At 34.8% G+C, this 15,191-nt stretch overlaps 1 protein-coding gene and 1 long non-coding RNA gene across 7 annotated transcripts in view; one reads left to right on the plus strand and one right to left on the minus strand.

Annotated features, from left to right (window-relative positions):
* TRDMT1 (tRNA aspartic acid methyltransferase 1) overlaps positions 1–7,662 on the plus strand; it is a 74,579-nt gene extending 66,917 nt beyond the window's left edge. For 5 of the 6 annotated variants that reach the window (XM_072825667.1, XM_072825670.1, XM_072825666.1 and 2 more), the window contains 3 exons: positions 10–67; positions 1,093–1,222; positions 7,160–7,662. In XM_072825667.1, the coding sequence (XP_072681768.1) occupies positions 10–67; positions 1,093–1,222; positions 7,160–7,260 (289 nt within the window). In that variant the 3' untranslated portion in view covers positions 7,261–7,662. Of the gene's footprint in view, positions 1–9; positions 68–886; positions 993–1,092; positions 1,223–7,159 lie in introns of all 6 variants that reach the window. The other variant, XR_012030932.1, reaches the window with a different exon arrangement.
* Positions 1–15,191, minus strand: part of LOC140633317 (uncharacterized) — a 115,303-nt gene that overhangs the window by 75,024 nt on the left and 25,088 nt on the right. The window lies entirely within an intron of this gene.

Here is a 15,191-nt window from a genome sequence, read left to right on the forward strand (position 1 = left end):
ATCTTACAGTTATGGAAGCTACGTAGAAGGGACAGGATCTGTGTTACAGACTACAGAGGATGTGCAGGTATTGTATATTGTTTTAGAACTAAAATATTTGAAAATTATTTTAAATAAACCTATTTAATACTTAGAATTTGAGAATATTAAAATAATTGTATATGTTAAATTGGGAATGAATATACACATTTTTTTTATTTCTTGTTGCTAGATGAATTTATATACAAAGAATATTTCACATTTTACTTTCTCTTTTCTTATTCTTATCTTTGCTATTCTTTTTGTTCCATAAGGAGTAAATTGAAATGCAGCATACAATATCTAATGTTCTCTAAAATGATGCACAAATATCTTAATATTCCTTTGGATCACACACTATAAAACTACCTTTTAGGGAAAGAAAGCTACAGCTTAGCAAGACTCTTTATTAATACTCCATTTGTAAACTCTTCAGGGCATCATAGTTGAAAACAAGCTTGATATGCTATAAAAATATTTTATACTTTTGTATCATTTTGAAGTCAAATCACATTATTTTCTATTATGCTGAATTAAACTCTTACCATTAGTAAAATTTACCCATGGTAAAAATGCTATTAGAGGCAAATGAATGGATTTAAGAATTTATAGTTACCAGATGTATTTTATCATTTTAAGAAAATAATTTGATGAAATTGATCATAAATAGTAAATATTTTAATGATATATCTGTTAGCATTATGAAGTTGATTTCATTGGTTGATCAGGTTTCTTTTTTATCTCTTACTTATTTCTTTATGTCGTGTTGCCATTGTTTATTTCTTATGATTTAATTTTTGAGGAATCAGAAATGACAAGTAAACAAGAAGTTTCCTGACTTGTTCAACATCAAGTTCTTTGTTTTCAGACATTTCAGTTTTGAAGTTTATATTGCCCATGATGGGCCAATTACAGAATCCATTGGAAGAGACGTTTTGCCCTGTGCATTTTGCTACTGGCTATTACAGCACACTGTATGTTCATCCTTTTTAAAGTGTCTCACAAGAGATGATCTTATCTTAACAAATCTACTGGCACTCTACTTTATCAATTATCTTGACTGTTTTCTTACAGATTGAGGATATCTACAAATCCCTTACCAATTTGTCTCAAGAGGAAAAGATAACAAAATTGTTAATGCTTAAACTTCGATATTTCACTCCTAAAGAAATAGCAAATCTCCTTGGATTTCCTTCAGAGTTCGGTATGTGGGATACACACAGACCCCAGCTTTTGTGTATTAAAGGTCCCAGAGTTCAAAAGAGACTCAACAGGTGTATTTTATGAATACATCCTTGCCCAGAGAGATGGATGTAAGGAATCTTCCTGTCCTAGTCAGACCATTTTTGACATTTTCCTTCCCTCTTCTTCCTGCTTTTGTTCCTAACCTGACTGAGTCCATTTCCTTCAGCCTCCACGCCCTCTCCTTTTATTCCACTAATGGTCTTACATGGTTTTCAGGGAAGAAGGACCAAATCCACAGTTCTTCCCCTCTCCCCACCGATGGTAGTTAATAGCATGTCTTTCTCCAGCTTTATTTTCTTGATTCTAGAAGTCCTGTTGTAATAACCCTACACTAGATCTTGTGAAAGAATGCCTAGAAATGCCCTCTTTATGAGGAAATAAAAAAGTGGTTGAGGAATTAATTTATTTTTTTGATGGAGAGTGTATTTGTATTTACCCTCTTCAAAGACACATACTGATCAGTTACCCACCTTTTGTCCTCCCTGTAAGTGGAGAAAAGAGAAGGTGGAGAGGTGGACTGGGAAAGTGTTTTCCTAGCGGAAAGAAAGGGTGATTCAGGAGCACAGATGCCAGAATGGACAAGAGATTATGGTGTCTGAAGCAGGGAATCTCAAGAACAAAAATGAAGATGCAGTTGCAGAGTGCGAAGGACTAAGTCCTAACCTCCTTTGTGGTCCAGACAATTTAGGAATTGTTGGTGTTAAGAGATTGGACATGTTGCCCTTGCCTTGTAAAGCACCCTGCCCCATCCCTGACCCCTCCTTCCTGGTGCCTGTGCTCTCCGTGGTAGTGATGCCACCAGCTTCTTTGGCTGTCGGGAGTGTGTTGCCAGTACCTGGCTCCTGGTGACTGGGAGTGTGAGGGGAAAGACCTCCCTAATATGCTTCCAGGTCTACATAAAGAGGACACATGTGTTTGATAACACTGGGGGATTGATTGCAGAAAAGCCAAAGTCTTCTAAATCCAGTATTGTGATATTAATACAGTACTCTTTTTGAAGCAGATAATGAGTTAAATAGATCATGTTTTAAATTCTAAATAATGGACTTACAGATGAGGTTTTGGAACACACCCTTCTGTACCTTACGAATAAAATGACTATATAATTTGACTCTCCTCTTGGTAATTGGTTCTCTGAGTGTAGTCACAGCAACCAGGTTTATTTTGTAACTCTCTGCCTTTTTCTTGGTGATCTCATTCAGTCGCAAATATCCTGGGGAGTGTTATTTAAAAAAAACACAAACTTTCCTTGTCTTAGTCTATGTCACAAAATGAGTGAGAACATCATAAAACAAATAAAGAGCTAAAAATTAGACTCAGGAATTTAGTTCCCAGTCTGCCTTTTTGTTTACTTTTTTTTTTCTTTTATAGGATGAGCAATCAAAGGTATTTTCCATAGAACTACAGAGAGAAGAGATTTACTATCTAATAACTAATTCCTACGTTTTGAGTGCATGCTTCTTTAAACAGTAGAGTCAGTGCAGAAATACAGACACGTAGCATGGACCCCAGAGTCACACTGAGGAAGTTTGAATCCTAACAGCACCTTAACCCTCTGCTTTTGTTTACCCCTCTGTAGAATGGGGGTAATCCCAGCATCAATTTCACAGGGTCATTGTGACCATTAAGTGAATTATAATATGGAAAGTGTTTGCCCACCATCTGACATACAATATAAAATTTAAATGTCAGCTTTTATTTTTAAAATATTGGACATTAATTTTGCTTTTTTAGCCTTCATAAATATTTTTTTCTGATCATTTAAAAATTGTATGTGGGTAAATTAGGATTTTTCACAGCTTTCTGAAAATATATGTATAATACATACAAGAAAGCCTTTTTAATTGCTTAAGTTTCTTTTAAAGAATGTGATATATTTGTATAATCAGGCTTGACTAATGTCACCCCTGAGCAGCACTGTGACAGAACTGTCCTTCATGTGTGCTTCCAAAATTATTGACTCTGAATCTGAAATGGGCATTGTTTGAGCTGCTTGTGCACTGTCAATGATGGATTTGTATCGATCCTTTCATACATTTTGTGCTGGTTCTTTTTGTGGCTAGTGGCGTGCATTTGTGAGATAGCGAGCTTTGGAAGAGGCCACTAACCTATACTTACGGAATGAAAGCTGTTATCTTGACCTTGTTAATGCTATGTTTCTTTGTTTTTGAAGATTGTTATTATTTTTAATGTACCCAAGTTTTTAAAAGTCACCTTTTAATTTAAAAAGTTATATCTTTATATAAAATACACAAGCACTCACACGTATATAATTTTTACAAATCTGACTTTATGCTTTCAAACCTTTCTTACTCTTTGATGTAATCTTAATATTACAAAAGGTCATCCCTGGAATATTCTAAAAGTCTGTGATATATTTGTATCTCTGGCTAATTTGAATGAAACAATTTTTTAGATGACTAATTTACTTGCCTAAGACATATTATCTTTATAATAGCAATTTTATGGTCTTGCTCAATTGCAAATATAATTTTATTATGTAATCACTTATTTTATTACAGTAAATATAATGTCAAGTGTTGATGAAGCAACTTTATCATAACCAACTCTTCCTTCTGGTCCTCACAAAACATACCATTTGCTTTTATTAATACTTTTTAATTATTTCCTTCATTTTGTTGTATAAATTGCTTTTCCTTTATTTAATTGCTATGCCAGAGGATACTAAATATGAAAATTGTAACTAACATTATAGTGTATACTTCATGGACAGTCTTTTATGTTGCTATTTGCAAGGCTTTGTTCTAGCAAATTTTGTATCTGTAGGCCAAATTTTGTTTGAAAAAGAATATAGCAAATGGAAGTGCAATATGAGAAAGTGTATTTGTGGAAACAGAATATAAAAAAAAAAAACAGCTTGAGGGACTTGTATCCAGAATATATAAAGAACTCTCACAACTCAATAATAAAAAGAAAAATAATTCAACTAAAAATGGGCAAAGGATTTGAATAGATGTTTTCCAAAGAAAATAGACAAATGGCCAGTAAGCACATGAATAGATATCTTCATCATTAATTATTAGGAAAATGTAATCAAATAAGATACTGTTTCACAAAAATGACAGTAATAGTATTGACAAAGATTTTTGAGAAATCAGATCCCTTATCCATTGCTGGTGGGAATATAAAATGGTGCAGCTACTTTGAAGAACAGTTCAGGAGTTCCTCAAATGTTAGATGTGGAATTACATTATGAGTCAGCATTTTCACCCCCAGGAATATATCCAAGAAAGCTGAAAACACATGTCCACAAAAAAATGTATACATAATGTTTATAACAGCATTATTCATAATCAAAAAGTAGAAACAATCCAATGTCTATTGGTAGATAACTGGATAAATAAAATACGATCTATCCATGCCATCGAATAGTGTTTAAAGAGGAGGTAGTGTTGGTACATCATGTTATGATGAATGAATGAATCTTGAAAAATGCTTAGTGAAAGAAGCCAGAAACAAAAGACAACATATGGTTCCATTGATATGGAATGTCCAGAATAGGCAAATACATAGATACAGAAACTAGATTAGTAGTTGAAGGACAGGGAGGGGCAATGGGGAGATGATTGCTAATGGATGCCAGCTTTCTTTCTTTTTTTTTTTTTTTTTTTAAGATTTTATTTCTAAGTAATCTATACATCCAATGTGGGTCTCAAACTCATGATCCCGAGTTCAAGAGTCACATGCTTCACCACCTCAGCCAGCCCAGCATCCCTCTTTATCTTTTAAGTGAGACATAATTGACATATAATATTGTTACAGTTTTAGGTGTGCACCATGATGATTTGATATGTACATACATTGAGAGATGATCACCACAAAAAGTCTAGTGAACATCTATCATCATATACATAGTTCTAAAAAATTTGTTTCTTGTAATGAGGATTTATTGTAACTTTTCAAATACACAATAGAGTATTATTAACTATAGTCCCAGGCTGTGCATTACTCAGGTCTTATTTATTTTATAGCTGGAAATTTGTGCCTTCCAACCTCTTTAACCCATTTTGCCACTCCACCCAACCACCAGTTTGTTGTATCTGTGAGTGTGATTTTTTTTTTGTATGTCTTTCCTTGCTTTGTTTCTTAGATTTCACATATAAGTGAGATCACAGAATATTTGCTTTTTTCTCTGTCCATCTGTATTATTGCAAATGGCAACATTTCATTCTTTCCGTTATGACTGCATAGTATTCCTCTGTGTGTGTATGTGTTTGTGTGTGTGCATAGGTTGTTTCCATATCTTGGCTATTGTAAATACTGCAATGAACATGAGGTGCATATATCTTTTCAAATCAGTGTTTTCATTTTTATTCCATAAATACCCAGAAGTGAAATTGCTGGATCATATGATAATTTTATTTTTAATTTGTTGAGGAATCTTCATACTGTTTTCCATAGTGGCTACACCAGTATACATTCCCTCAATATATTTTGCATATATAAACCCCTTATCAGATTTATGATTTACAAATATTTTTCTCCCGTTCTGTAGAGTGCCTTTCTTTTCGTTTTGTTGATGATTTTCTTTGCTTGGTTGTGCAAAAGCTTTTAGTTTGATGTAGTCTCATTTGTTAATTTTTACTTTTTTTTTTGCCTTTGCTTTTGGATTCAAATCCAAAAATCTGTTGCCAAGACTGACTCTTACTTTATTGACTGTTTTCTTTTAGGTATTGATGGTTTCAGGTCTTACATTCTAGTCTTTAATCTATTTTGAGTTAATATTTGTGTGCCAGAGCATGATGCTTCCAGCTTGTTCTTTCCGAAGATTGCTTTGGCTATTTAGGGTCCTTTGTGGTTCCTTTTGAATTCTAGGATTGTGTATTCTACACAAATGCCATTGGAATTTTGATAGGAATTGCCTTGAATATGTAGACTGCTTTAGATAGTGGACATTTTACTAATAATTCTTCTAATCCATTAGCATGGACTATCTTTCCATTTGTATCTTTCATTTCTTTCATCAGTGTCCCCCAGTTTTTAGTGTATGGATCTTTTACCTCCTTGGTTAAATTTATTCCTAGGCATTTTATTCTTTTTGTTGGAATTGTAAATGGGATTGTTTTCTTAATTTCTCTTTCTGATAGTTTGTTGTCAGTGTATAGAAGCACAACAGCTCTTTGTATGTTAATTTGTATCCTGAAACGTCACTGTATTCATTAGTTCTAACAGGTTTTTTGGTGGAGTCTTTGGGGGTTTTGTATATATAATATGTCATCAGCAAATTGTGACAGTTTTGCTTTGTCCTTTCCAATTTGGATGCCTGTTACCTCATTTTCTTTTGCCTAATTGCTCTGGGTAAGACTTCTAATACCATATTGAATAAAAGGGGCCAGAGTGGGCATCCTTGTCTTGTTTCTGATCTTACGGGAAAATTTTTAGCTTTCTACTTTTGAGCACGATGTTAGCTGTGGGCCAGCCTTCTTTTTGAGGTAATAAAAATGTTCTGGAATTAAATAGTGGAGATGATACAAAACTCTGTTCTAAAAGCCACTGAATTATACATTTTAAAAGGGTTAATTTTATCTCCATAAAGCTGTTATTAAGTAAAGGAAAACAACTGTGAAATAATAGTAGCCACCACTTCCTAAAGTGCTTTAAAATACAGATTTCGATGAATTTTGTGGATGTTATGGGTGTACTCATGTATACACTGAGCATAATATGTTATGTGATATGATAATATCACATTGTGTAAGCAATGTAATCTTATATTTTTGGCTTCAAATTCTCATTTGTTAATTGAATTTCATGTCAATCTTAGGGACTTACTTATGTGAATGACCACTATGTTCTTACTAAAGGTTACATCTTTTATCTCTGGAAGTTAATATTATAAATGATTGTATTATAAATTATTATCTCTCTTTTCTAGGATTTCCTGAGAAGATAACAGTGAAGCAGCGTTATCGGCTACTTGGAAATAGTCTCAATGTGCATGTAGTAGCTAAACTAATCAAAATCCTCTATGAATAATTTAAAAATAACTCTGAAAGATGGTCGCATTATTTCTTCATATCCAGATGGTAATTCTGAAATTCTATTTTGAATTGATTTTGGTGAAATTCAACTAACCTCTCTTTATCTCTCTTTAAAAAGAAATTTGGATTTATCATAAAAATGCCAATTTTTTCCCTAAATTTGTATTACTGTATTTTGTAAAACAGAAATTATTACGTTTTTGGAGAATGTATTTTCATATGAAATTGCTAAATATACATGTAAAATATTCTGTTTTACTATTATGATATTAGCAAATTTAGAACTATGGAGATTGAATGTCTATGTGAGTATTTTATGAAGTGTTGTGACAAGCGTAGTATAGTGAACCTGAGAAATTATATTTTTGTATGTTAATTAAACAAATTGCTTTATGAATCCTATCATTTTATTTATTTGTTAGGTGATTAGTTCTTCATGCTAATATGATGATTCTAATTCTGGCCTGTTTCAAACATTGAATGTTTTACTTAATTCCAATCTTTAAACATTTCTTAATTTTATCAAAACAAGTGCATATAATATTTTAAAACAAATACTCATAATTCGATGTTGTACAACAGTCAGAAGAAAATGTCAGAAAAATAATCCTACCTCTTGATTACTTCTCCACTGGAAGCTACAGAAAATGGAGGTAAACATTATCTAATTTTATCTTTAATTCTACCTCCATCTGAACCCTGAAACTTCATTGTCCCTTCTTCATTTGTAAATACTTTCCTTTAGTTTACTATCATCAGAGCTTGCCTTTGTCTTCCTTCTCTGCTTCTTGTAAGTTAAATTTTCCATCAAGTTCTAAGGAATGTAGCTTGGCAGATTTTAGGGAGGAAACTGCCCTCTGACCCCAATTCATGTGACTGTTCTGTGAATTAGCTTTTTAAACTTTTTCTTTTTCAGTAGACTTCTTGGAATTAGGGTTTCTAATCAAACTGTTTTGTATAATAAATCCTGTCATTTTGATTTCAGTGACAAAAACAAGTAACAAAAAGAAGAAAAATTAAAAGAAATAAGACCAGAAATATCACAAGATTAAAATGATATTTTTATCTTTAAAGGATAATCATTTTGATGTGTAGAAATTAGAACCCTGTGCATTGCTGGTAGAAATGTAAAATGGTGCAGCCACTGCAGAAGATAGATGATGATTCCTTTAAAAAAATTAAACATATAGTTATCATATGACCCAGCAATTCCACTTCTGGGTATTTACCCAAAAGGATTGAAAGTAAGGACTTGACCAGGTATTTGTATACTAATGTTCACAGTAGCATTATTCGCAATAGCCAAAATGTGGAAGCAATCAAAGTGTCCATCAGTGATGAATGGATAAACAAAATGTGGTGTATACATACAGTGGATTATTATTCACCCATTGAAAGAAAGAAATTCTGACATATGCAATAACATGGATGATCTCTGGGGATATTATAGTTGGTGAAATAAGCCAGACACAGAAGGGCAAATTTTCTATAATTCCACTTATATGGAGTACATGACAGAATCAGGTTCATAGAGATAGAAAGTAGACTAGACATTACCAGGGCTTGGGGGCTGGGAGTTCATGTTTAATGGGTGCAGAGCTTCTGTTTGGGGTGGTGAAAAAGTTTTGGACATAGATGATGGTGATAGTTGCATAGCAGTGTAAATGTACTTAATACCACTGAACCGTATACATAACAATCCTTAAAATGGCAAGTTTTATGTTATATACATTTTACCACAATTTAACAAAAATACCCTAATCATTCCCCACCACCATTTTTCAGAAAAACTCATAGATAAATATGGATATAGGGAAGTTGTAGGCCAATGCATATACATATCAATTATCACACCTACATTTTGTGTATAGTATTTAAAGACAAACCTTAGTACAAGTCTCATAAATTTTAGTACACAACAATCTGAAATTATTTTGTCACACTTTCATTAGGTTCTCTTCACTGCTGAAAGAATCTTACTAATAAAAAGGTTCAGTTTTACTATGATTAAGCTATAATTATAGTGTCCTATGCCCCATTGAGCAATGTTACACAAAATAAGTGTTGAGTTCCAGTGCACCAACTATAAACCCATGAAAGCTCTGTAGAGTGTTTTCTTCCTAATTATAAAACAGAATATTACTTTGTGAATTTTTTTAAGTTATTGAAGTATATTCAATATAGTGATTCTTGGGATCCCTGGGTGGTGCAGCGGTTTAGCGCCTGCCTTTGGCCCAGGGCGCGATCCTGGAGACCCGGGATCGAATCCCACGTCGGGCTCCCGGTGCATGGAGCCTGCTTCTCCCTCTGCCTGTGTCTCTGCCTCTCTCTCTCTCTCTCTCTCTGTGTAACTATCATAAATAAATAAATTAATTAAAAAAAAAAAACAATATAGTGATTCTTGCCCTAAAAAAAAAAGTAGCAAGCATAAAACTCACCTTAATGAAGACATATTTACAGTGTCATTTATTTAGCATATACATACATGCAAAATTAATCTTAAAAATGTTATTTTAATGAATGTCTACTCTATGATTTTGGTAATAAATATGCCTAACATTTGTTCTACAAATCCTAATATTTGGACTTACTGTTAATTTATGCAGTATTTTGGAAACTACAGCCTCTTCTTCTAAAAAGAACTATATGTAATGAAATCATATATATATAACCATTTTACCATTTCTAACAGTAAACTGATTTTTAAAAAAGATTTTATTTATTTATTCGAGAGAGACAGAGAGTGAGCAAGAATGGGCACAAGCAAGGTGAGGGGCAGAGGGAAAAGCAGACTCCCCACTGAGCAGGGAGCCCTCTGCAGGGCTCGATGCCCTAACCCCAGGATCATCGCCTGAGTCGAAGGCAGATGCTTAACTAAACTGAGCCACCCAGGCGTCCCAGTAAACTGATCCTTTATCTTCCTTTTTGTATCACTTCTTTTGGTGCTTTTTCAAATTGCTTGCCAAATAGTTTAAAGTTATTACCCTGCCTCATACTTTTAGTATGAGGCTACTCATACTCAACTTTTTTGGACCCCAAACTAATGAACAAGAGATAACCAAATGAATTAACACAAGCAAGATGAATCATATTGGAAAATTATTTCGCAATGGAGATAGGTAGTCATCATACTAGAAAGAGCTGGAGCTTGACAGTCTTGTGAGGCAGTAGAACCAAATGACAGAAGGAAGGGCACAAATCACCCCATTACTAAGGGATCAGTTGACCTTCAGAACATCCTACACATTTTGTTCTGGCTCTTCAACAAGACTTGCACCTGGACACTGCCCATAAAAAGTGAGACAATACTCTGACTACCAGCCTGTTTGCTCCCCTCTCAAGATAGAGCCTTTTCAAGAGACAAAACCAGGAGTTGAAGTTGTGAAAGTCAGGACTATGCAGCACTTTTTAAAAAATTGAGGGTAGTGGGTAGGATTCCTCAACAAAAATACCAGTCTGTTTTCTGGTTCAATCTCAACATAGTTCTGGTCAGAAGTTATTCAACTAGAGGCCTCTGAGGATGGAGAAATGAAGCTAAGGACACATAAAACTGGTTAATTCTAGTGATTGCAGTGCAGAATGAAGAAGCAACTACTGTGTTGGCCCAACCTCATGTGTATACGGACAGATGCATCGTGTGTGCCAGCTGATGTGTCTGCATCCAAACTGAAGTGCCTTTTTTTGGAGAGGGAGGTAACTTTATAGTGTAAAATCAGAATTTAGGGGTGCCTGGGTGGCTCAGATGGTTAAATGAACATCTCCCTTAGGTTCAGGTTATGATCTCCAGGTCCTGAGGTCGAGCCCCATGTTGGGCTCCCTGCTCAGCTGGGAGCCTGCTTCTCCCTCTCCTGCTCCTCCCCCTGCTCGTGCTCTCTCTCTCTCTCTCAAATGAATAAATAAAATCTTAAAATCAGAATTTAGAATCAAGAGGTTCCCAAATAAGCCAAGATAAAATAATAATCTAATTTTAAGTCCATGTAGATAAAGCAATTAAAATGTGTTTTCCTCAGGTGGTTATGCTATTGAAAAGATGGCTAACTTTTTATTATTTGATCTTCAGCTTGGAACTATGACTATTTTAGGTCACAAGTTATAGACTGGTTTACAAATAGCTTTGGACTTTGAAATTGAGTGAGGGTCATATGATCTCAGCAGTTTTCTCAGAGCCTGTGGTTGAACTCATTATGTAATTATGAAATTTTTCAAGACAGCCTTTGAACCTCCTTGTATTAGAACTCTCTTCCTCTCAGCTCCTAATGTGTTTCATACAACTATCCTATCATACAACTTCCTGACATTCATTTATTTTTTTTTCATTTTTTTTCATTTATTTTTTTGATCAGCTTCCAATCCAGTCTCTTCTTTCTCCATTCATCATACCAAGATATCTCAGTATGCCTATAATATCTCATTTAGGAACCCCTTTGCACATTTTATTAAAAGGCAGTAAGAATCTGAGACATTTTCCTCAACTTCAGTTTATATCAACCTGTCAGCACCATTTTTCCTCTCATCATTCCTTCACTTTGCTACTAAAATTTTAAACCTACAGTTTTTTTTAAAAAAAAAACAAAAACATAGTTTCCTAGCCTCTGTGTCTCTTTCTCTCTTTAGGACTTGTAAGAATATTTTACATTAAGATATTCATGCTCTTCGAAATCTTTTGCAAACATGACCCAAAGTATTTCACTGTTCGTCTTGACTTGTGAGTTTATTCCTTTTTAAAATTTATTTGTTCAATAAATATGAACATGTGCAGAGAACTTTTTTGGCTTCTGATGCCTGAAGTGCTCAAATAAATTTGTCATATTCACCATAGGTTCTGAGTCTTATTTTCAACTACATCCAACACTTACAGCTCTCCATCAAGTACACTATATACTAGATTCCTAAAATTTTCAAAAACTTATTTTCCTATAAATATGAATCTAGATAGACGTTTTCATAAACTAGAAGATGGGAAGTTAATTTTCCCATAGAACTCTTCTTCATAGCTTTAGAATGTTCTCATTTCTTTGCTTGTACATACCATGGTTTCATCTTTTACTTCAAGGATTTGCTCTGTATTTTGTTTGTACCTTTATGTCTATTCATATCAGTGCAGATTTAAATTATAAGAGTGTAAGTAGGAAACATGTTTATTTAGCCAAGTTGGCTCTATAATCAGATGAGATCACCTGGAGAGTCTAAAGAGAGTGGAGAGCAGAGGTCTAGAGCTGAACTCATCCATTACTAAAGATTTAGTCCTTTATAATCCAAGCCATTTTTCTAAGATCTCACCCTTTCATACAACTTCTTTTGCCTGTGATACCCAGATAATTCCAGATCCAATATTTTTCTTAAGCCCTATTCTAGAATTTTTATGCTGGGACATCTTTAACTTGAGTATCTTGCTGTCACATCAAACTTGGCTTATTTGTTCTTTTTGTTTTTTTAAAGATTCTATTTATTCATTCACGAGAGACACACACAGAGAGAGAGAGAGAGAGAGAGAGAGGCAGAGACACAGGCAGAGGGGAGAAGCAGGCTCCATGCAGGGAGCCCAATGTGGGACTCGATCTGGGACTCTGGGATCATGCCCTGGGCCAAAGGCACTAAACTGCTGAGCCACCCAGGCGTCCCCAAACTTGGCTTATTTGAAAACAAATCATCCTCCATTTAAAAATCAGTTCTACTTGGGGCACCTGGGTGGCTCCATCAGTTAAGCATCCAATTATTGGTTTAGGCTCAGGTCATGATCTCAGGGTTGTAGAATTAAGCCCCATGTCAGGATCTGCAGTTAGCATGGATGGAGTCTGCTTGTCCCTCTGCCTCTTCTCCTCCCCCTTCTCTTTCTGTCTCATAAATAAATAAATAAATAAATAAATAAATAAATAAATAAATAAATAAATAAAATCTTTAAAAAATCAGTTCTGATTAGTTTCAATATATCTCTTCATGGTACTGCTTCTTTCCCAATCTCCCAAATTCAAACCCATCACCCAGGATCATTGTCACCTTCTTTCCTACTCTATTTCCATTTATCAGCTTCTATTAATAAAATGGCCTTCCCAAGATGGCCTTCCCTGAGCAATGATTCACTTTTGGAAATCAGAAAATGTCACTTGGAAACCTCAAGAGATACATGCCCAATTGCAACCAGATTTGTATGCTTGGCTAAACATGTCGACATTGAACAAATTTCAGTCTTCTGAATTCAATCTAGCATGAATATCATTTTTATAAGATAGTTGTTATTTTACTCAGCAAGTTCCTTACACAAGTGCAGTTAAATGTCACTCATATACACAAACTATTGAAAACACCTAATGGAATGTGATAGTCCTTATGTAGTAGATTTGAGTTTGCTGTTTAAAAAGCTAATGGTATGGGCGGTTAAACAATGAGCTGGATAGTTGCTATGATTTGAATTCACTTTAAGTGAAAAACATCCAGTATTTTGGAGAATATAAACTTCCAAGAGAGGAGGTATTTTTAATTTTTTTTTCATGCTACCTTCCCAGGGACTAAAACAGTACCTGGCCCATAATGAGCCCTTAATAAATATTTGTTCAGTGAATGACTATAGTCCCCGTTCTGGATAGATACTGAAGCTGTCTAAAAGACCATCACACTATAGAATTTAAACAGCACCTTTAAGTCAGTCACTCTTGAGAACTGTTTATGTTACTTCTACTTCCTCCGTACTCAGAGGAATAGCCAAATTTCCTCAAGTTTGGAACACATGATTTAAAAAGCAATTCTAGGATAGGGCTTGATCTTTTGAGAAAGTTGTGCAGGTAGAAATTTTTTAAAATATTGCATTCTGACTTCTTGTCTGGACAAGAGGGCGTGCTCATTTCTCTTTGCTCCTTCCTAAGTACAATTATCAATTCTGGATAACTAGGATTCTAAAATAATGCAAAAGGCATCAGAAAGAGATGGGTAGGAAGAAGAAAACAAGCCAGCTAAGTAATCCCAAGACTGGAAGGGAAACATGGTTGCAGAGTGTCTTACAACCTCCCACTCAATAGGAGGTGACCCAAACTTGGTTGTTTCCTGACTCCCAACCTCAAAAATACAGGAGTCCATCCTATCCCAGATGGAACTGGAGTCCTGATGACCGACACCAGATGAATCATACCACCAGCAAGGGCAATATATAGGCGTCCCCACTGACAAGTGTCCAGGGGAAGCACTGTTACTTTTCTGCAAGGCCTGAGCCTCCTCTTCCTTGCTGAGAACCTGGACAGCCAGAGGGCACTACCAAAGCGGATCCTACCACCAAAGGCCTGATCCAGGAAGCTTTTTCATCACTATGGACAGGAGGCTTCTTACCCCAATCTATAGGTGCCAGTGACCTACATGGGGAAACTTCTTCCCCCTAAACCAGCACCATTGAGGACCATATGGAATCCCAGCAGGACCAGATAAGCCAAACACACCGAAAGGCTCTGAAAATTAAACTGCCCCTTTTTGGCCTACCAAAAAGTAGGCCAGAGTCTGCATGCTAAGTGTAAATAGAGTGATTACTTGCTAAAATGAAAGATTAAGACCCAGAGTCTCCTAACAGACAAAATATCCAGGATCCAATCTAAAATTCCTTGTTGTACCAAGAATCAAGAACATTGCAACTGGAATGAGAAAAGATAGTTAACTGATGATGCCACCAAAATGAACCAGATGTTGGAATTACCAGACAAGGATTTTAAAGCAGCCATCATAAAAATGCCTCTACAAATAATTACATATTCTTTCAGAACGAAAATAAAAGTTAACAAAAATATCACTATGTTGTGTACATTATTTACCAATTTTTAGAAAAAGAAATAATGGTTATTATTTAACTGAAAAATACAATAACCAAATAAACTTAATGAATGGTACAGTAGACATGACCGAAGATTAAATCAGGAGCTTGAGGGATCCCTGGGTAGCTCAGTCAGT

The sequence above is a fragment of the Canis lupus genome, chromosome 5 (assembly GCF_048164855.1).
Source record: "Canis lupus baileyi chromosome 5, mCanLup2.hap1, whole genome shotgun sequence".
Classification (NCBI taxonomy): Eukaryota; Metazoa; Chordata; class Mammalia; order Carnivora; family Canidae; genus Canis; species Canis lupus.